At 67.4% G+C, this 19,075-nt stretch overlaps 1 protein-coding gene across 3 annotated transcripts in view; it reads left to right on the top strand.

Moving 5' to 3' along the window:
* Positions 1–760: 760 nt before the first annotated feature.
* Positions 761–19,075, top strand: part of LOC123350239 (myosin-10-like) — a 51,809-nt gene continuing 33,494 nt past the window's right edge. The window contains exons 1-14 of one of the 3 annotated variants that reach the window (XM_044988719.1): positions 761–1,027; positions 7,004–7,369; positions 10,459–10,615; positions 11,906–11,933; positions 13,229–13,331; positions 13,939–13,972; positions 14,707–14,813; positions 15,063–15,126; positions 15,854–15,952; positions 16,877–17,020; positions 17,511–17,606; positions 17,922–18,040; positions 18,509–18,661; positions 18,751–18,924. In XM_044988719.1, the coding sequence (XP_044844654.1) occupies positions 7,022–7,369; positions 10,459–10,615; positions 11,906–11,933; positions 13,229–13,331; positions 13,939–13,972; positions 14,707–14,813; positions 15,063–15,126; positions 15,854–15,952; positions 16,877–17,020; positions 17,511–17,606; positions 17,922–18,040; positions 18,509–18,661; positions 18,751–18,924 (1,626 nt within the window). In that variant the 5' untranslated portion in view covers positions 761–1,027; positions 7,004–7,021. Of the gene's footprint in view, positions 1,028–7,003; positions 7,370–10,458; positions 10,616–11,905; positions 11,934–13,228; positions 13,332–13,938; positions 13,973–14,356; positions 14,378–14,706; positions 14,814–15,062; positions 15,127–15,853; positions 15,953–16,876; positions 17,021–17,510; positions 17,607–17,921; positions 18,041–18,508; positions 18,662–18,750; positions 18,925–19,075 lie in introns of all 3 variants that reach the window. The other 2 variants (XM_044988717.1, XM_044988718.1) reach the window with 2 other exon arrangements.

The following is a 19,075-nucleotide window of genomic DNA, read 5'->3' as shown; positions in this document are numbered from 1 at the left end:
GGGGGCTGGACAGGGGGGGGGTGAGCGAGCCGGGCCGGGGGGCTGGGCAGTGGGGGGGTGAGCGAGCCGGCCCGGGGGGGCTGGGCAGTGGGGGGGTGAGCGAGCCGGCCCGGGGGGGCTGGGCAGTGGGGGGGTGAGCGAGCCGGGCCGGGGGGCTGGGCAGTGGGGGGTGAGCGAGCCGGCCCGAGGCTCCATGCACAGGGAATTCGGACAGAGGACGAGCCTGGCAGCCGCTTGGGACCTCTGCAGGGGAGATTGGGGTCCTGCTCCCAGCTATGGGAGGGGAGTGGGGTCTAGTGGTTAGCGCAGGGGCAGTGAGTGTGTGTGTGGAGGGCGGGGGCTGGGAGCCAGGACTCCTGGGTTCCGTGCCTGCGGTGGGAGGGGGCGCTCTGCTGGTCCAATGACTATCTGCCCCCCCGCGGGGCCCCAGACAATGGGCCCCATTGATCCCTCCATCCCCCGTCCCCCCGCAAGCTTCACACAAAGCGTCCCATTCAGCTTTCACTCGCCCCACCCCCGCCAGCATTTCCCCTCGGCCAATTGGTTAGAGCCCCTGCCACTCACCCTCACTTCCCGCCCACGCCGTAGTGGGCGTGGCCTTCCTCCCACCACCAACCTATCCCAGGGCGTCTGTGGGGTCCCACCGCCCTGCCATTGGTGGGCTGCCTCCGGAGGGGGCGGGGCCAGAGCACCGGGACACCTCCCCCCAGCCCTGGGCAGCTCAGTAGCTCCTTGGCCGCTGGACCGGCAGCACCTAGGCTGATGTGGGGGAACCGGGGGGGCCTGGCTTTGTCCCCTCCCCCACTCTCCTGGGGGGGCACCCGGCTGGCGGGGGGGCCCTTTGGGCCTGGATGCGTCCAAAAATGCAATAATCTAATTGCATAAATTTACATAAATTTGCATAATCACCCGGCTGCCTCTCCGGGCCAGTGAGCACGGCTCGGCCTTGTCAATAGCCCGTGAGAGCTGCGCCCCCTCCGCGGCCAACACGTCCCCGGCCCGGACACCTTCCTCCGGCCCTGCTCAGGTAACCCCAGCGCAGGCGGGCGCCGGTACCGGCCCGTGATAGCAAGGGGGGGCCGCGATCCGGTCCGGGGGGCCCGTTAGCCCCAGCACGGGGCTGGCCTGGGGGTCCCGTTATCTGCACCATGTGGCCAGCCCGGGGTCCCATTATCTGCAGCAGGGGGCTGGCCCGGGGGTCCTGTTACCTGGTCCCAGGGGTCCCGTTATCTTCACCAGAGGGCCAGCCCGCGGGTCCCGTTATTTGGTCCCAGGGGTCCCGTTATCTGCAGCAGGGAGCTGGTCCGGGGGTCCTGTTATCTGTAACAGGGGGCTAGCCCGGGGGTCTGGCCTGGGGGTCTCATTATCTGTTCCCAGGGGTCCCGTTATCTGCAGCAGGGGACTGGCCCGGAGGTCCCGTTATCTGCAGTGGGGGGGTCCCCTTATCTGGCCCCTGGGGTCCCCTTATGCTCAGCAGGGTGCCAGCCTGGGGGTCCGACCCCGAGTTCGGTTTGTTTCTTTGCAGGGGGCTGTGCAGTGACATGACACGATTCCCTTTCCCGGGCGAGATCCTCTGCCGAGGCCTGGCGGGTGGGGTGGGGAACGGAACCTGCTGTCCGGCGGGTCCGTGTCTCGCTCGCACGCCGGGGCAAAGAGAGAGGAACCAGGCCGGGCAGGCTCCTTCACCCCCCAAAGCGGGGTCTGTTTAGGGCGAGAGAGGCCAGAATTTTTCTGTGGCTTATGCTGGGCAGAGCGGCTCAGAACGTGGCATGAAATTCCCCTGGCACGGGAGGAGATTCCCGTGTTGGCACGTAGGCCGGGGAAGACTTTTCGGTGCCGCTCCACGGGGGGGGACTGAGGTGGGTTTGTGCCGGGGGGAAAAGACGCCCGAATTCTTAGCTTTCCATAGGAGCCAAGTCCCTGAGACGGCGGCTCTGCCCTCCCCACCCCCTCGCGTGCTGAGCGACGCTGGCGACTGGCATCTGGCCTTGTTCAGCTGGGCTGTGGGCCCCGCGTCCCCGGAGAGGGGCTGGTTTCTAGCCGCGGCGGGTCGGCCCCGGCAAACGCAGCGGCTTGTGCCCAGAGGTTTACGTGGGACCCGAGTTCTCGCGGGTATTTTCCGTGGCTTCGGATACCCGCGTTGCTCGGCGCACCAAACTCCTGCTGGCTCTGCCGGTTCAGCCCAACTGAGCGTGGGGGCGGTTATACCGGGCTGGCGCGGGCCTGGCTGCTGGAATAAACTCCTCCAGGGTACGGCCCCTTTTCATACCGGGAGGGAAGGCCCCACGCTTCTCGATTTTGCAGGCCGCTCTCCCCAGCAGAACGGCCCGGCACCCCAGAGAGAATTGCACCGTATCAAATCTCTCCCCTGCACTGTTTTTCCGGCACCAATCGGTCAGGCTCAGGCTGGAGCTGCGGCCGTAAGGACTGGGTTAGGCTCTGAGCGGCACCGGGCCGTGGTGGGGACGGGAATCGTAGCCAGCAGCTGATTCGAACTGGCGGGGGGTGGAGCGGTGGCCCCCGTCCCGTTGAGAGGGACGAGGGTGGGGATGGGAGGGTCCCGTCTCCGGGAGGGAGGGTGCCCGGGCGCTGGGCCGGCTGTATTTATATCCCCGTGCTGAGAATCTGGGCCGGCTCCTTTTGCACCGAAAATAGGCGGCCGGCCCTCGTGTTCTTGGCAGGAGCCGTGAGCCCGAGGGGAGGCTGCCAGACCAATTAGCTGGCGCGTCAGGATCGGGGAGGCGGGGGGGAGCGGGAGATGGGCGGGCACCTGCAGGGCCGGCCTGGCGTGATTCCCCCCCCTTCAGTGACAGTGCAGGGTTGGGGGGGAAGGAAGGAAGAGAAGAGGCCACTGGGCATTTTGGGGCTGGGCCTTTCCTTAGGGTACTTGGGTCTTTCAGATTGGCAGGGGCGGGAAATGGGATGTGGGGATGTTTCCCTCCGAGCTGGTCCCATGGCTCTAACCACTAACCCCCACTCCCCTTCCAGAGATGGGGAGAGAACCCAGGAGTCCTGGCTCCCAGCCCCCCCTGCTCTAACCACTAGGCACCACTCTCCCCCCCCCCCAGCTGGGGAGAGAACCCAGGAGTCCTGGCTCCCAGCCCCCCTGCTCTAACCACTAGGCACCACTCTCCCCCCCCTCCCGAGCTGGGGAGAGAACCCAGGAGTCCTGGCTCCCAGCCCCCCTGCTCTAACCACTAGGCACCACTCCCCTCCCAGAGCTGGGGAGAGAACCCAGGAGTCCTGCTCTGAGCACTAGACCTTACTCCCTTCCCATCTCCATCAACCCCCCCTAGGCAATAACTGCCCCTGTAGAGGGAGGTTGAGGGCAGGACAGGACAGGGAGATGGATTCCCACCCCCCCCAGTCCCATCTGTCTCGATATCCCGCCGCCTCTCTGCCCACCAGCCCATCTCCCCTGGCTTTGGCAGACTCCCTGCCTGGTGCCCGCTGAGCTGGGGTGGGGGGGACGCCCGGCCAGACGATTCAGGAGGGGCCGGCGGGGGGGTGGTGACGCTGCCTGGCCTGTGGGTCTCAGAGGCATTCCTGGCATTCCACAGCACAGACCACAATTATGCTGAGAGCACCCTCCCCTCACCCCTGGCACGATGGGCCTGGCTCTGAGCCCTGACCCTGCCAGAGCCGGGGGGAGAACCCAGGAGTCCTGGCTCCCAGCCCCCCTGCTCTAACCACTAGTCCCCACTCCCCTCCCAGAGCTGGGGAGAGAACCAGTCATGATGGCCAAAACCTGCTTGTGTCTCCTAGGGGTTATTCCCCCCTGAGCCATCGGGGCCCATCTTACCTGCCTGGGGAGAGCCCCCTGCTGAGCCCCCCGCTCCCTGCAGCCCAGCGCCCCCTAGTGCTGCCCTATGGCATGGGGCCTGCACTGCCCGGCCGCAGAGAGCGCCCCCTGCTGATCCATCCCCGGGCAGTGCGGTGGGTCCAGCCGTGTCGTCTCTCCTCCACGTGCTGACCTGGCCAGAACCCGCTTCACCAGCTTCCGCACTTGGCAGCGGCGCAGTGGCAGGGGGTTCCCCAGGTGTCGCAGGCCCCTCGGGGCCCCTGGCTCATCCCCGGCACGCCCGGCAATGCCCGCTCCGTGCGCTGATTGATGAGCTAATTAACGGGCTGGCTGGGCACAACTGGCAGGAGAGGGGGGGCTGGGCTGGGTTCCCGACCCTCCAGGGCCGGGGCGTCGGCTGGAACGCAGCCAATCGCTGGGGTCAGGGGTTTCTCCCCGGCTGTGGGAGGGGAGTGGCATGTAGTGGTTAGAGCGCAGGGGGGCTGGGAGCCAGGACTCCTGGGTTCTCTCCCTGGCCTGGGAGGGGAGTGGGGTCTAGCGGTTAGATCAGGGGGTTGGGAGCCAGGACTCCTGGGTTCTCTCCCCAGCCCTGGGCGGATGCGGTTGGAGCAGGTGATTCTGGAATTTGCACCCTGCCCTGCCGAGCCGCCCGATCCACCTGCCTTGGGTCTGGGCCAAAGGGCGGGCGGGGTCATACCTGCCTCTTCGCTCCTTGTTAGGGAATGAGCTGAGCCGAGCCGAGCCCTGCCCGGGGGAGGGGCAGGGGGATGACACACCAGCCAACATACAAAGTATTGGCAAATCCAAGCAGTGGGGCAAGTGACCCCCCCGCCCCAGCTCTGCCGGTGCCCCTACCTCCGGACCCGCAGCCCCCTGCTAGCCCGGCCCTGGGCTCCCCCCCAGCTCTGCCGGTGCCCCTCACTCCCGACCCGCAGCCCTGTTAGCCCGGCCCTGGGCTCCCCCCAGCTCTGCCGGTGCCCCTCACTCCCGACCCGCAGCCCCCTGCTAGCCCGGCCCTGGGCTCCCCCCAGCCCTGCCGGTGCCCCTCACTCCGGACCCACAGCCCCTGCCAGCCCAGCCCTGGGCTCCCCCCCAGCTGGATTTTCAGTTTCTGGTGGTGATGGGCTCTGAATCAGTCAAGAGTATTCAGGCCTCCCGCTGGGAGCCAGGACTCCTGGGTTCTCTCCCCGCCCCGCTCGGGGAGGAGGGTGGGGTCTCGTGGGGCAGAGCGGGGGCGGGGCTGGGTCTGTCCCCTCCCCAGTGCCAGGAGCTGCCCCATGCCAGCCGCTGGGGTTGGCAGTTCCCTCCTGTCTCCTCCCTGCCTCAGTGACGCGGCCTGGCAGCTCCCGGGCGCTGCTGCCTGAGAAGCCGGGATTGACCCTTGCCCTGGCCGGGCCAGGTGAGGGGCGCATCCGGGGGTGGGGGGTGGGTTAGAGCCTGGGTTGTGCTCTGAGGTCCCCCCCCTCTGGGGCAGGGGTGGCTGGGGTGAACCCCCCCCCCAGCGGAAGGGCCGGTTTCAGGGGTTGGAGCCAGGGCCCGCCCCCCCCCCCCCCCCCGTGTGCACCCGGCGAGCGAAACACCTGCAGGGAGAGGGCAGGCTGGGGCTTGTCCTGCGGGGGGGGGGGGGGAGGAGGCAGGATTCTCCCGGCTGCGGGAATGGGGAAATGCAGCTTGACCCCACCCCCGGCCGACCCTGCTGCCCCCCAGCGAAGCAACTGAGGGACAGGAAAATTAACAGAGCCGGGAGAGAACCCAGGAGTCCTGGCTCCCAGCCCCCCTGCTGTAACCACTAGCCCCCACTCCCCTCCCGGAGCCAGGGAGAGAACCCAGGAGTCTTGATTCAGCCCCCACTCACCGCCCAGCTCTGCCGGTGCCCCTCAGTCCCGACCCGCAGCCCCTGCCAGCCCAGCCCTGGTCTCTCCACCCCCAGCTCCGCCAGTGCCCCTCAGTCCCAACCCACAGCCCCCTGCTAGCCCAGCCCTGGGCTCCCCCCAGCTCTGCCGGTGCCCCTCAGTCCCGATCCGCAGCCCCTGGTAGCCCAGCCCTGGGCTCCCCCCCAGCTCTGCCGGTGCCCCTCACTCCTGACCCGCAGCCCCTGCCAGCCCAGCCCTGGGTTCACCCCCACTCCACAGCTACTCAAGCTCAATAACAACCCAGCGTACTCAGCCCCAGCCATCCTGAGAGACCCTACAATAACAAACCCTGTGTCTGTGCTCCCCAGAATCCCTACAGTGACAAACCATGTGCCTTCCCCCCCTGGCAGAGAGACCCTACAATAACAGACAGTTCTGGACAGATCACAGTGAGAAAATCCCCCCCCCCCCACCCAAGAGTTTTAAATTCCCAGACTCATGGGTGCTTATTCCCGCCCGGGGGGGGGGGCAGGGATGCCCCTAGTGCCAGGCTAGGGTTAACTGTGGAGCTGGAGAGCGTGTGAGTGTGTGTGTGTGTGTGATGGGATGAGGAGGAGGGGACCCAGGGGCCTGCCCCTCCCCATCTGGGCCCCCAAATGGCCTGAGGGAAGGGCAGGTGGGCGGCGGGAGGGGGAATCACTGGGTCTGGTTGCCATGGGGCCGGAATCGGGCTGGTGGATGCCGTGAGTTGGCTGGTCTCAGCTGTAGTGGCCAGAGCTCAGCTTCCCCCATCACAGCCCGGCCTCGCCGCTTGCAGTACAAGGAGGGCTGCGCATCGGGAGTGAGGGGCACCCTCAGAGCCTCTCTGTCTCTCAGGCCTGCACAGGCTGGTTTGTTATTGTAGGGTCACTCTGTGGCTTCTCGGGTTTGTTATTGTAGGTCTTCCTGCTGTGGTGTGCTCTGGTGTATTATTGTAGGGTCTCTCGGGGCTGGTGTGTTATTGTAGGGTCTCTCGGGGGGTGGCGTGGTCCGGTGTGTTATTGTAGGGTCTCTCGGGGCTGGTTTGTTATTGTAGGGTCTCTCAGGGGTGGCGTGGTCTGGTGTGTTATTGTAGGGTCTCCCGGGGCTAGTGTGTTATTGTATGGTCTCTTGTGGCTGGTTTGTTATTGTAGGGTCTCTTGGGGCTGGTTTGTTATTGTAGGGTCTCTTGGGGGTGGCGTGGTCCGGTGTGGTGTTGTAGGGTCTCTTGGGGCTGGTTTGTTATTGTAGGGTCAATTGGGGGGCGGCGTGGCCCGGCTTGTTCTCAGAGGGTCTCCCTGCGGCACTGACCCCACCCCTCTCCCCCCAGGCTCCCCCCGTCGCAGCCATGGCGGCGCGCGTGGCTCAGCGGGACGCCGCCGAGCGCTACCTCTTCGTGGACCGGGACTCGGTGGGGAACCCGGCCACGCAGGCGGACTGGACGGCCAAGCGGCTGGTGTGGGTGCCCTCGGAGCGGCACGGCTTCGAGGCGGCCGGCGTGCGGGAGGAGCGGGGCGACGAGGTGCTGGTGGAGCTGGCGGAGAACGGGCGCCAGGTGCTGGTGCCCAAGCACGAGGTGCAGAAGATGAACCCCCCGAAGTTCTCCAAGGTGGAGGACATGGCCGAGCTGACCTGCCTCAACGAGGCCTCTGTGCTGCACAACCTCAAGGACCGCTACTACTCTGGCCTCATCTACGTGAGTGCGGGACCCCGGCGTCCGGGAGCCCAACCCCCCACGCCCCTCCCAGAGCCGGGGAGAGAAGCCAGGAGTCCTGGCTCCCAGCCCCCCTGCTCTGATCATTAGGCCTCACTTCCCTCCCAGAGCTGGGGAGAGAACCCAGGAGTCCTGGCTCCCAGCCCCCCTGCTCTGACCACTAGACTCCACTCCCCTCCCAGAGCTGGGGAGAGAACCCAGGAGTCCTGGCTCCCAGCCTCCCTGCTCTGACCACTAGGCTCCACTCCATTTCCAGAGCCGGGGAGAGAACCCAGAAGTCCTGGCTCCCAGCCCCCCTGCTGTAACCCACTAGACGCCCCCCCCCAAACCAAGGATTCCCAGCACCCCCGATATGAAAAGGCCACTTGTCCCCCTCCCCCCGATGCAGCCAAGAGTCCCGAATGTGCCCCCCTCTGCCTGTTGTCATGGGGGGTGGGGGAAGCCGCAGGGCCGGGCGGTGACATCTAGAGGGGCTGCCCCGGCCTGCGCTGCCCGATGTCCCCACTAGGGGTCGCCCCACCCCGTCCATGGCCTGTCCCGGCAGGTGTGGGGCTGGGCGCGTCTCTGGGCTGGGGGAGGCAGGGAGCGGCCTGTACTTTGCCCCAGGCAGGGAGGGCTGGGCCGGGGTGAGGGGCGGGGCAGGTGGATTCCATGGGGCTGGCTCACGGGCCGGGGGGTGGAGCACAGCCGAGGGCTTGGCAGGGAACCCGTTAGGTCAGCCCTGCCCCGTGGGAACCGTGGGCCCAGCACTCGCCCCGGTGCCCCAGGGCGGCACTAGGGGGCCTGTGCTATGGGGCAGGGGACTCAGCAGGGGGGTGCTGTGCTGTGGGGCGGGGGGCTCAGCAGGGGGCGCTGTGCTGTGGGGCAGGAGGCCTGTGCTGTGGGGCAGGGGACTCAGCAGAGGGTGCTGTGCTGTGGGGTGGGGGGCTCAGCAGAGGGTGCTGTGCTGTGGGGTGGGGGGCTCAGCAGGGGGCGCTGTGCTATGGGGCAGAGGGCGCTGGGCTGTGGGGTGGGGGGTTCAGCAGGGGGCGCTGTGCTATGGGGCAGGGGGTGCTGGGCTGTGGGGCAGGGGGCTCAGCAGGGGGTGCTGTCCTGGGGGGGGCTCAGCTGGGGGCTCTGGGCTATAGGGAGGGGGTCCCAGCAGGGGTCGCTCTCCACTAGCCGTCAGGGCTTCCCCGATGCCCCGACAGGGCCGTGCCCGTGGGCGGGGCGCTGGGCAGTGCGGGGGGCAGACGGGGTTGGGTGAGGCGGGGGGCAGAGGACACAGCAGCCGAGGTGGGGGGCGGGGCAGGCTGCCTTGGATCCCTGCCCCCCCCCGGCCGGGCTGGGTGTGGGGCAGGCTGGCGTGGTGCCAGGGCTAGGACAGGCCTGACTTGTTTGATGAGAACCCGGGCGGGTGGCAGCGCCAGGTGTGAGTCCTGCCCAGCGGGGGAGGGGGGGCTGGCACCGAGGGAGGTGCCCCCGCCCTGTGCCCCACTGAGCCCCCCCGGGCCTCACCCCAGCCCCTCACCCTTCCCTGCTCAGGACGTGCCTGGCCTTGCTTAGCAGGAGATGGGGTCACGGGGTGGCAGCTTGGCCCCCTCCCCCCGGGAGCGATGCCCCCTGACCTGGGTCCAGCCCCCCTCTTCCATCCATGGGGATTTGGGGCTGGTCACCTGCTGCTGGGCCCCACGGATGGGTCCGGAGCTGGTCACGGCCCCAACCCCAGTACTACAGGGAGAAAAACGCTCCATCCCCTGCGGAACCCAGGAGTCCTGGCTTCCAGCCCCCCCCCAACTGCTAGCCCCCACTCCCCTCCCAGAGCCAGGGAGAGAACCCAGGAGTCCTGGCTCCCAGCCCTCCCCCAACCGTTAGCCCCCACTCCCCTCCCAGACCCAGGGATGGAACCCAGGCGTCCCGGCTCCCAGCATCCCCCCCGCTCTAACCACTAGACCCCACTCCCCTCCCAGAGCCAGGGACAGAACCCAGGAGTCCTGGCTCCCAGCCCCCCCCGCCAACCACTAGCCCCCACTCCCCTCCCAGACATGGAACCCAGGCGTCCTGGCTCCTAGCCCCCCCGCTCTAACCACTAGCCCCCACTCCCCTCCCAGAGCCAGGGATTGAACCCAGGAGTCCTGGCTCCCAGCCCCCACTCCCCCCACTCCCCCCCCAGAGCCAGGGATGGAACCCAGGAGTCCTGGCTCCCAGCGCTGGGCTTAGACCATGTCAGTTCTTGAGTGGCCGGAGGTCTCCCATGGTGCCCCCGGGTGGGCTTGGATCTGCCCCCACCCTGCTGCGCTGGCTTGGGCACCTCGCCCAGCCTGGGGCAGGGACATGCCCGGCCAGTGCCCCTCGGCTCTGTAATTAGCTGGGATTTAATTGGTGGGTGGCCCCGCCTGTAATTACAGACCCTGAGCCCAGCTGCCACGGGAGGCCGTGAGATGTTAGGGCTGGGAGCCAGGACTCCTGGGTTCTCTCTATGGCTCTGGGAGGGGAGTGGGGGCTAGTGGTTAGAGCAGGGGGTGGCTGGGAGCCAGGACTCCTGGGTTCTCTCCCTGGCTCTGGGAGGGGAGTGGGGGCTAGTGGTTAGAGCAGGGGGTGGCTGGGAGCCAGGACTCCTGGGTTCTCTCCCCGGCTCTGGGAGGGGAGTGGGGGCTAGTGGTTAGGGCAGGGGGGCTGGGAGCCAGGACTCCTGGGTTCTCTCCCCAGCTCTGGGAGGGAAGTGGGGATACAAACCCCCGTCAGATCCCCTGATCTCCCCTTCCCCCCCTTTCCATGCACCCGTTAGGGCGCTGGTTGTGGTCAAAGGAAAACCCAGACGTGTCTCCATCGTCCTGGCCTTGCAGAGGGTCCTACCCCCCGACACCCCCAGGGGGCTCTGGCCAGCTGGACCGAACGGGGGCACCCGCGGCCCTCGCTCTGGCACGACCCCTTTCCTCTGGGTTGGCCCCGAACGCCCGGCCCTGCTTGGGAATTAACTACTAGGAATCAGTTTCCCTGTCGTAGTGGTGCTGCGGGGAGAACCCAGGAGTCCGGGCTCCCTGCCCCTCCCCCGTTGATCACCCCCCTCTCTCTGCCCCCCCCCCCCCCAGACGTACTCAGGGCTGTTCTGTGTGGTCATCAATCCCTACAAGAACCTGCCCATCTACACGGAGCAGATTGTCGAGATGTATCGGGGCAAGAAGCGCCATGAGATGCCGCCCCACATCTACGCCATCTCGGAGGCTGCCTACCGCAGCATGCTGCAGGGTGTGTGTGTGTGTCTGGGCCCTGCTGTGTGTCGGGGTGTGTGTGTGTGTGTGTGTGTGTGTATGTGTGTGTGTGGCCCCTGCTCTGTGTGTGTGTGTGTGTGTGTGTGTGTGTGTGGCACCCCTGCTGTGTGTCGGGGTGTGTGTGTGTGTGTGTGGCCCCTGCTGGGCCCTGCTGTGTGTGTGTGTCCAGCCCTGCCCCCTGTGCGTATGTGTGTGTCGCCCCTGCTGGGGGCTGGGCCCTGCTCTGTGTGTGTGTGTGTGTGTGTGTGTGTGTGTGTCACAGAGTCACTGGGCGATGCTCTGGACCTGCTCCCCACCAAGCCAGGCAGGACTCTGGGGAGCCTCCTCTCCCTTGGATCAGACTTGTTCAGGGCAAGAAGCTCACACGGCTTCACCTCCTGGGTCTCTCCTTGGAGCATTCAGCATCCCCTGCCCCTCCGTGCGCTTCCCACAGCGAGTCCGCCCCAGCGGGGTCCTGGGGCAGCCAGAGGGTCCTGACCCCCGCACTTTGCAGTCAGACGTGACTCTCAGCCAGCCAGTAACACAGAGGTTTATTTGATGACAGGAACAGGGTCTAAACCAGAGCTTGTAGGTACAGCCAACGGGACCCCTCGGCCGGGTCCATTCTGGGGGGCAGTGAGCCAGACCCCCACGTCTGCCCTCACTCCTCATCCCCAGCCAGCTCCAGACTGACACCCCCCTCCAGCCCCTCCCCTCTGCTCAGCCCCTTTCCCGGGCCAGGAGGTCACCTGACCTCTTTGTCTCCAACAACTTCAGCTGGCACCTTGCAGGGGAGGGGCCCAGGCCATCAGTTGCCCGGAGACAGAGGGTCGGGCATTTAGGTGCACTGCCCTTTGCTCTGCTAGATACTTAAGAACTGCACAGGGGACACTGAGGCACCAACACAGTATTCAGAGAAAACATTAAGAACATTCCTAGTTTGTCACAGTGTGTGTGTGTGTGTCCAGCCCTGCCCCGCCCCGTGTGTGTGTGTGTGTGTGTGTCACCCCTGCTGGGGGCTGGGCCCTGCTCTGTGTGTGTGTGTGTGTGTGTGTCACCCCTGCTGGGGGCTGAGCCCTGCTCAGTGTGTGTGTGTGTGTGTGTGTATGTCCATGCTGGGGGTTGTGTGGGCTGGGGAAATGGGGGCTCTGGGGCAGCAAGGGTGGGGGCTGCTACATCCAGCCGGGTGACGCACCCCCCCATATTCAGGAGGGGGCTGCGGGTGGGGGGGGTGACACTGCTGGGTGGTGTGCGCAGCACCACACTCACCTCCTGTCTCTTCCAACAGACCGAGAGGATCAATCCATCCTGTGCACGTAAGTGTCACAAACTCTGAGTGTGTGTGTGTGTATGTGTGTGTGTGTGCGCACAGCACTGCTCCCTGCTGGGGGGATGAGGGAGTGTGTGCAAGAGAGAGAGCGATGCTGCCCCCTGCTGGGGGGGTGTTTATGTGCCCAGCACTGCTCCCTGGTGGTATGTGTGTGTGTGTGTGTGTATATATATATATATATATATATGTGCCCAGCGCTGCCCCCTGCTGGTGTGTGTGTGCGTGTGTGCGTGTGTGTTTGCGCGCGCGCGTGCCCAGCACTGCCCCCTGCTGGGATGTGTGTGTATATGTGTGTGTGTGTTTGCGCACATGCACCCAGCGCTGCCCCCTGCTGGTGAGTGTGTGTGTGTGTGTGTGTGTGTGCTTGCCCCGTGCTGCCCCCTGCTGGGCTGTGTATGTGTGTGTGTGTGGGCTGGTCTACACTGGGGGGCGGGGTATCGATCTAAGATACGCAACTTCAGCTGCGTGAATAGCGTAGCTGAAGTCGAAGTATCTTAGATCGATTTCCCTCGGGTCCTCACGGTGCGGGATCGACGGCCGCGGCTCCCCCGTCGACTCCGCTACCGCCGCTCGCTCCGGTGGAGTGCCGGAGTCGACGGGAGCGCGTTCGGGGATCGCTATATCGCGTCTAGATGAGACGCGATATAGCGATCCCCGAAAAATCGATTGCTACCCGCCGATACGGCAGGTAGTCTGGACGTACCCTGTGTGTGTGTGTGTGTGTGTGTGTGTGTGTGTGCGCGCGCCCAGCGCTGCCCCCTGCTGGGCTGTGTGCTTATGTGTGTGCACCCAGCGCTGCCCCCTGCTGGGCTGTGTGTGTGTGTGTGCACCCAGCGCTGCCTCCTGCTGAGCTGTGTGTGCGGCCAGCGCTGCCTCCTGCTGGGGTGTGTGCTTATGTGTGTGCACCCAGCGCTGCCCCCTGCTGGGCTGTGTGTGTGTGTGTGCACCCAGCGCTGCCTCCTGCTGAGCTGTGTGTGCGGCCAGCGCTGCCTCCTGCTGGGGTGTGTGTGTGGCCAGCGCTGCCCCCTGCTGGGCTGTGTGTGTGTGTGTGTGTGTGTGTGTGCACCCAGTGCTGCCTCCTGCTGAGCTGTGTGTGCGGCCAGCGCTGCCTCCTGCTGGGGTGTGTGTGCGGCCAGCGCTGCCCCCTGCTGGGCTGTGTGTGTGTGTGCACCCAGTGCTGCCTCCTGCTGGGCTGTGTGTGCGGCCAGCGCTGCCTCCTGCTGGGCTCTGTGTGTGGTGCTGCCCCATGTACCCGTCACCACAGCCCTGGTGCTGTTGCAGGGGCGAGTCGGGCGCCGGGAAGACGGAGAACACCAAGAAGGTGATCCAGTACCTGGCCCACGTGGCCTCCTCCCACAAGGCCCGCAAGGAGCAGAGCATCCCGGTGAGAGTCCAGCTGTGCCGGCCTGGCACTGGGCACCCATGGGTGCTGGGGTGGGTGCTCCCTGTGGGGGCGGGCGGGTACTACTGGGCCTCAGCACCTGTGCCAGCTCACCTGGCCAGTTCGGGGTCCCTTCCTCCCCCGCAGCTGCCCATATAAACCCACCACTCCCCCCCAACACCTGTGTCTAGGCCCTGCCAGCTCCCCCCCACCCTGATGTGCCCCCCCAAGCTGTGTCCGTGCCCTGTGTGTTACCCCAGAGTCCCTGGAGCAATTGGGAAGGTGGATCTGGGGCTGTAGTGAGAGGGTTAGGGCTATCCAGTGCTGAGAGGGTGGGGGGTGGGTGTCAGGACGTCTGGGTTCCACCCCAGAGAGGCCGCATCCCAGTGCTGGTGAGGTGTCCCCATATAGCCAGGCCCCGTGACCCACTCCAGAGGGGCTGCATCCCAGCGCCGGGTGAGGGGTTCCCGTATAACCAGCCCTAGCGCCCTGGAGGCGGCCGTGTTCTGACTGTTGGCAGCGTGGCCGGAAGGGGCCGTTGGTGGGTGCGGTGGGATACCCGCGTCCTCCAGCGGTAACCTCCCCTCTCCCCCTGTCTTGCTGCCCCCAGCTGGAGTCGCCGAACCCGGCCAGGCACCCGGCAAGTGGACGCGTCGTGTGCCACCCGCCCGCAGCCATTCCTGCCCTGTGATTGGCTACCCATAGCCCCGCCCCCTTGACGCGCGGTTCATTGCTGCTTCGCCCGGCTTTGTTATATTTTTTTGGCCTGTCTTTGGCAAAGGCTTTTTTGTTGCATCTGCCCCAGTGCCAGGAGCCAGGACTCCTGGGTTCTCTCCCCCGCTCGGGGAGGGGGGTGGGGGCCGGTGGTTAGAGCGGGGGGAGGGGACTCGATTCCTGGTTTGTGTCGCTGTCGCCTCGTTGTGGCCTGTTCGGTCGCCCCCCTCGTCGCCGCCCCGACTAATCCTCCGGTTCTGTTTGTCTTTTGCCCCTCTCCCCCCCTATCTCGTGTGCGTGTGACCCCTCCACAGAGCGCCGGCCCCGTCTCCTACGTGAGTAGCGCCCAGCCCCGCGGTTCCTGTGGTAACCCCCAATCCCTGGGAGTGGGGGGAGGGTCACCTGTATAATAGCGCCCCCTGCTGGGAGAGGTGGGGGCTGGGGCAGTCGGGAGCTCCCTGCCCCCCAGCGCCCCCTGCTGGGAGAGGTGGGGGCCGGGGCAGCCGGGAGCTCCCTGAGCCCCACAGCGCCCCCTGCTGGGAGAGGTGGGGGCTGGGGCAGTCGGGAGCTCCCTGCCCCCCAGCGCCCCCTGCTGGGAGAGGTGGGGGCCGGGGCAGTCGGGAGCTCCCTGCCCCCCAGCGCCCCCCCCCCGGTGTGACCCCAGTCCTCTCCCTGCAGGGCGAGCTGGAGCGGCAGCTGCTTCAGGCCAACCCCATCCTGGAGGCCTTCGGCAACGCCAAGACCGTGAAAAACGACAACTCCTCCCGATTCGTGAGTGTGTGGGGGGGTGGGGGGCGGCAGGGCTGGGGGGGGAGGAATGAGGGGGGAAGGGGCAGGCAGGGGTGTGGGGGCCCCGGGGGAAAGGGCAGGCGGGGGCGGGGGGGCCCTGGGGGGAGGGGCAGGCGGGGGCGTGAGGGTCCTGGGGGAAGAGGCAGGTGGGGGTTTGGAGGTCCTGGGGGGGGGCAGAGGAGTCCTTCCACCCCCCACATCAATTCCGTTGCACCCTCTCTCCCCCACCAGGGTAAATTCATCCGGATCAATTTTGATGTGGCCGGCTACATTGTTGGAGCCAATATAGAGACCTGTATCCTCTGGCCTGGGGGGCAGGATGGGAGGGGGGTGGGCAGGGCACATGGCCCCTAGCAAAGTGGGGGGAGCTGAGGTGGTGTGATTCCCCCTCCCTGCGGTATGGGGGGGGCTCTGGGGCTGCGTGTGGGGGTGATTCCCCCTCCCTGAGGTATGGGGGGGCTCTGGGGCTGTGTGTGGGGGTGATTCCCCCTCCCTGAGGTATGGGGGGGGGCTCTGGGGCTGTGTGTGGGGGTGATTCCCCCTCCCTGAGGTATGGGGGGGCTCTGGGGCTGTGTGTGGGGGTGATTCCCCCTCCCTGAGGGATGGGGGGGGCTCTGGGGCTACGGGTGGGGGTGATTCCCCCTCCCTGAGGGATGGGGGGGCTCTGGGGCTGTGTGTGGGGGTGATTCCCCCTCCCTGAGGTATGGGGGGGGCTCTGGGGCTGCGTGTGGGGGTGATTCCCCCTCCCTGAGGGATGGGGGGGGCTCTGGGGCTGTGTGTGGGGGTGATTCCCCCTCCCTGAGGTATGGGGGGGCTCTGGGGCTGTGTGTGGGGGTGATTCCCCCTCCCTGAGGGATGGGGGGGCTCTGGGGCTGCATGTGGGGGTGATTCCCTCTCCCTGAGGGATGGGGGGGCTCTGGGGCTGTGTGTGGGGGTGATTCCCCCTCCCTGAGGCATGGGGGGGGCTCTGTGGGAGGGGGGTGGGTCCCAGAGCCGCGTCCCTTTCCTTAGCCCCGGCTCAGACCTGCTGGAGAAATCTCGCGCCATCCGGCAGGCCAAGGACGAGCGAACCTTCCACATCTTCTACCAGCTGCTGGTGGGGGCAGGCGAGAACACAAAGGGTACGGAGCCTCCCTGCGAGCCCCACGGCCCGCCCAGACCTGGGGAGAACCCAGGAGTCCTGGCTCCCAGCCCCCGCCCCCCACTCTGGACCCCACTATCTCCCTGACACACTCTCTGGGGCCTGAGACAGTACAGCAGTCCTGTGTGGGGCTCCTTGGGGGAGGCTGGTCGGACGTGGTGCTGACCCCGTCCCTGCTGGTCCCGGGGGGAGGCGGCCGGTCGGACGTGGTGCTGACCCCGTCCCCGCTGGTCCTGGCGGGAGGCGGCCGGTCGGACGTGGTGCTGACCCTGTCCCTGCTGGTCCTGGGGGGAGGCCGGTCGGACGTGGTGCTGACCCCGTCCCTGCTGGTCCTGGGGGGAGGCGGCCGGTCGGACGTGGTGCTGACCCCGTCCCCGCTGGTCCTGGTGGGAGGCGGCCGGTCGGACGTGGTGCTGACCCCGTCCCCGCTGGTCCTGACGGGAGGTGGCCGGTCGGACGTGGTGCTGACCCCGTCCCCGCTGGTCCTGACGGGAGGTGGCCGGTCGGACGTGGTGCTGACCCCGTCCCCTCTGGTCCTGGCGGGAGGCGGCCGGTCGGACGTGGTGCTGACCCTGTCCCCGCTGGTCCTGACGGGAGGTGGCCGGTCGGACGTGGTGCTGACCCCGTCCCTGCTGGTCCTGGCGGGAGGCGGCCGGTCGGACGTGGTGCTGACCCCGTCCCTGCCGGTCCTGGCGGGAGGCAGCCGGTCGGACGTGGTGCTGACCCCGTCCCTGCTGGTCCTGGCCAGGGGGAGGCTGGTCGGACGTGGTGCTGACCCCGTCCCTGCCGGTCCTGATGGGAGGTGGCCGGTTGGACGTGGTGCTGACCCCGTCCCTGCTGGTCCTGGCCAGGGGGAGGCCGGTCGGACGTGGTGCTGACCCCGTCCCTGTCTCCCCCCCCCCAGCTGAGCTGCTGCTGGAGCCGTTCAACCAGTACCGGTTCCTGTCCAACGGGTTCCTGCCCATCCCGGGCCAGCAGGACAAGGAGATCTTCCAGGAGACCATGGAGTCCATGCGCATCATGGGCTTCTCCCCCGAGGAGATCCACAGTGAGTCGCCCCCCCCGTTCGGGGGCAGATCCCCACCCCGGGGGGGGGGCATAGCTGGTACCAGGAAGGGATTATGGGGGTGGAAACCTGAGAGGTGGGGAAGCCGATGTAGATGAGGACTTAGGAGAGGAGGGTCCATACGTGTCTGGGGCAGGGTATGGGAGGGGTGGTGGGCCAGGAACTGGCAGCCTGTGTGGGGTTGATCTAGTGGAGGGGGGATGGGGGACCCTGGGGTTGGGGGGCAGGATCTGGGGAGGCCTGCAGAGGGTCGATCTAGTGGAGGGGGGATGGGGGGAACCCTGAGGTTGGGGGGCAGGATCTGGGGGACCTGCAGAGGATAGGTTGGGGGGTAGGATCTGGGGGATCAGGTAGGATTGGGTGTGGGGTGGCGGGGGGGAAGCCCGAGGAGTGGGATGGGGGGCCATGGGGAGGGCTCCACAGGCCGGGGGTGCCAGCTCCCTGCCCCCCTCACCGGCTCCCCGCCCCCCAGGCATGCTGCGGATGGTGTCGGCCGTGCTGCAGTTCGGGAACATCGTCTTCCGCAAGGAACGAAACACGGACCAGGCCTCCATGCCGGACAACACCGGTACGGGGCAGCCCGGGGCCCTTCCCCTCCTGGGGGGGCTGGCCCCGATCCAGCCCCATGGCAGGGAATGGGACACAGGGCCTTTCCCCTGTAGGGGGCTCCATCTGGGGGGGCACTGTGTGGGAGGGGGTGACTCATGGGGGGCTGTGTGGGGGCGTGGGAGGAGGGAAGAGGGGGGCTGTGGGTGGGGAGTGGGAGGAGGGGGCCTTGGTGGGGGGTGGGAGGGGGAGGGGAGGGGTTGTGGGGAGGTTGTCGGGGGGGAGAGGGAGCCTGCCCCCCTCCCGCCCCCCGGGCTGAGCTCTCCCTGCCCCCCAGCCGCCCAGAAGCTCTGCCACCTGCTGGGGCTGAACGTGACCGAGTTCTCCCGCGCCATCCTCATGCCGCGCATCAAGGTCGGGCGCGACTACGTGCAGAAGGCCCAGACCAAGGAGCAGGTGGGGCTGGGGGGCTGAGTCCTGTGGGGGATGGGGGGGGGAGAGATGCCAGGAAACGTGGAGCTGGAACCCTAGGGGGGCAGGGGGTGTGGTGGGGGTGGGGCAGGGCTGGGGCAGGGGTAGGGCAGGGGGATGTGTGGGAGGGGCAGGGGCATGGCGGGCGAGGGGAAGGCGACGTGGGGGCTGGGCGTGGTGTGGTGGGGGAGGGGCGGGGGGGCACGGGGGGAGGGGCCGGGGGTGTAGCAGGAGCAGGGCATGGTGGGGGAGGGGTAGGATGGGGTACGGCGGGGGTTGGGACAGGGGGCGCGGCAGGGGTGAGGCGTGGGGTGGAGAAGGAGCAGGGCGCAGTGGGTGTGGGGGGGAGGGGCAGGGCAAGGCAGGGTGGGGAGGGGCAGGGGGCGTGGCGGGGGAGGAGCACGGGGGGGTGCCGCCGGGCCAGGCAGGGGGTGACTCTCTGCCCCCCCCCAGGCGGATTTCGCCATCGAGGCGCTGGCCAAGGCGACCTACGAGCGCCTGTTCCGCTGGCTCGTCCATCGCATCAACCGGGCCCTGGACCGCACCAAGCGCCAGGGAGCCTCCTTCATCGGCATCCTCGACATCGCCGGCTTCGAGATCTTCCAGGTGAGCCGGCGCCGAGCCCCCCCAGGACCCCCCCTGCACCCCCGAACCTCCCCCAGCGCCCCCTGACCTGCCGCCCCCCCCCCCCGCAGCTGAACTCCTTCGAGCAGCTCTGCATCAACTACACCAACGAGAAGCTGCAGCAGCTCTTCAACCACACCATGTTCGTGCTGGAGCAGGAGGAGTATCAGCGCGAGGGCATCGCCTGGGACTTCATCGACTTCGGCCTCGACCTGCAGCCCTGCATCGACCTCATCGAGCGCCCGGTCAGCGGGGGCGCCGTGCTGCTGGGGGGCTGGGCGGGGGACTCTGTGCCACGGGGCAGGGGGCACCGTGCTGCTGGGGGGCTGGGCGGGGGGCTCTGTGCCACGGGGCAGGGTGTGGGGGCAGGGCTGGGGGCGAAGTGCTGTGTGTGGT

The sequence above is a fragment of the Mauremys mutica genome, chromosome 15 (genome assembly GCF_020497125.1).
Source record: "Mauremys mutica isolate MM-2020 ecotype Southern chromosome 15, ASM2049712v1, whole genome shotgun sequence".
NCBI classification, from domain to species: Eukaryota; Metazoa; Chordata; order Testudines; family Geoemydidae; genus Mauremys; species Mauremys mutica.
The sequence above is the reverse complement of the archived record's forward strand: the minus strand, read 5'-3'. Positions and strand labels throughout refer to the sequence as shown.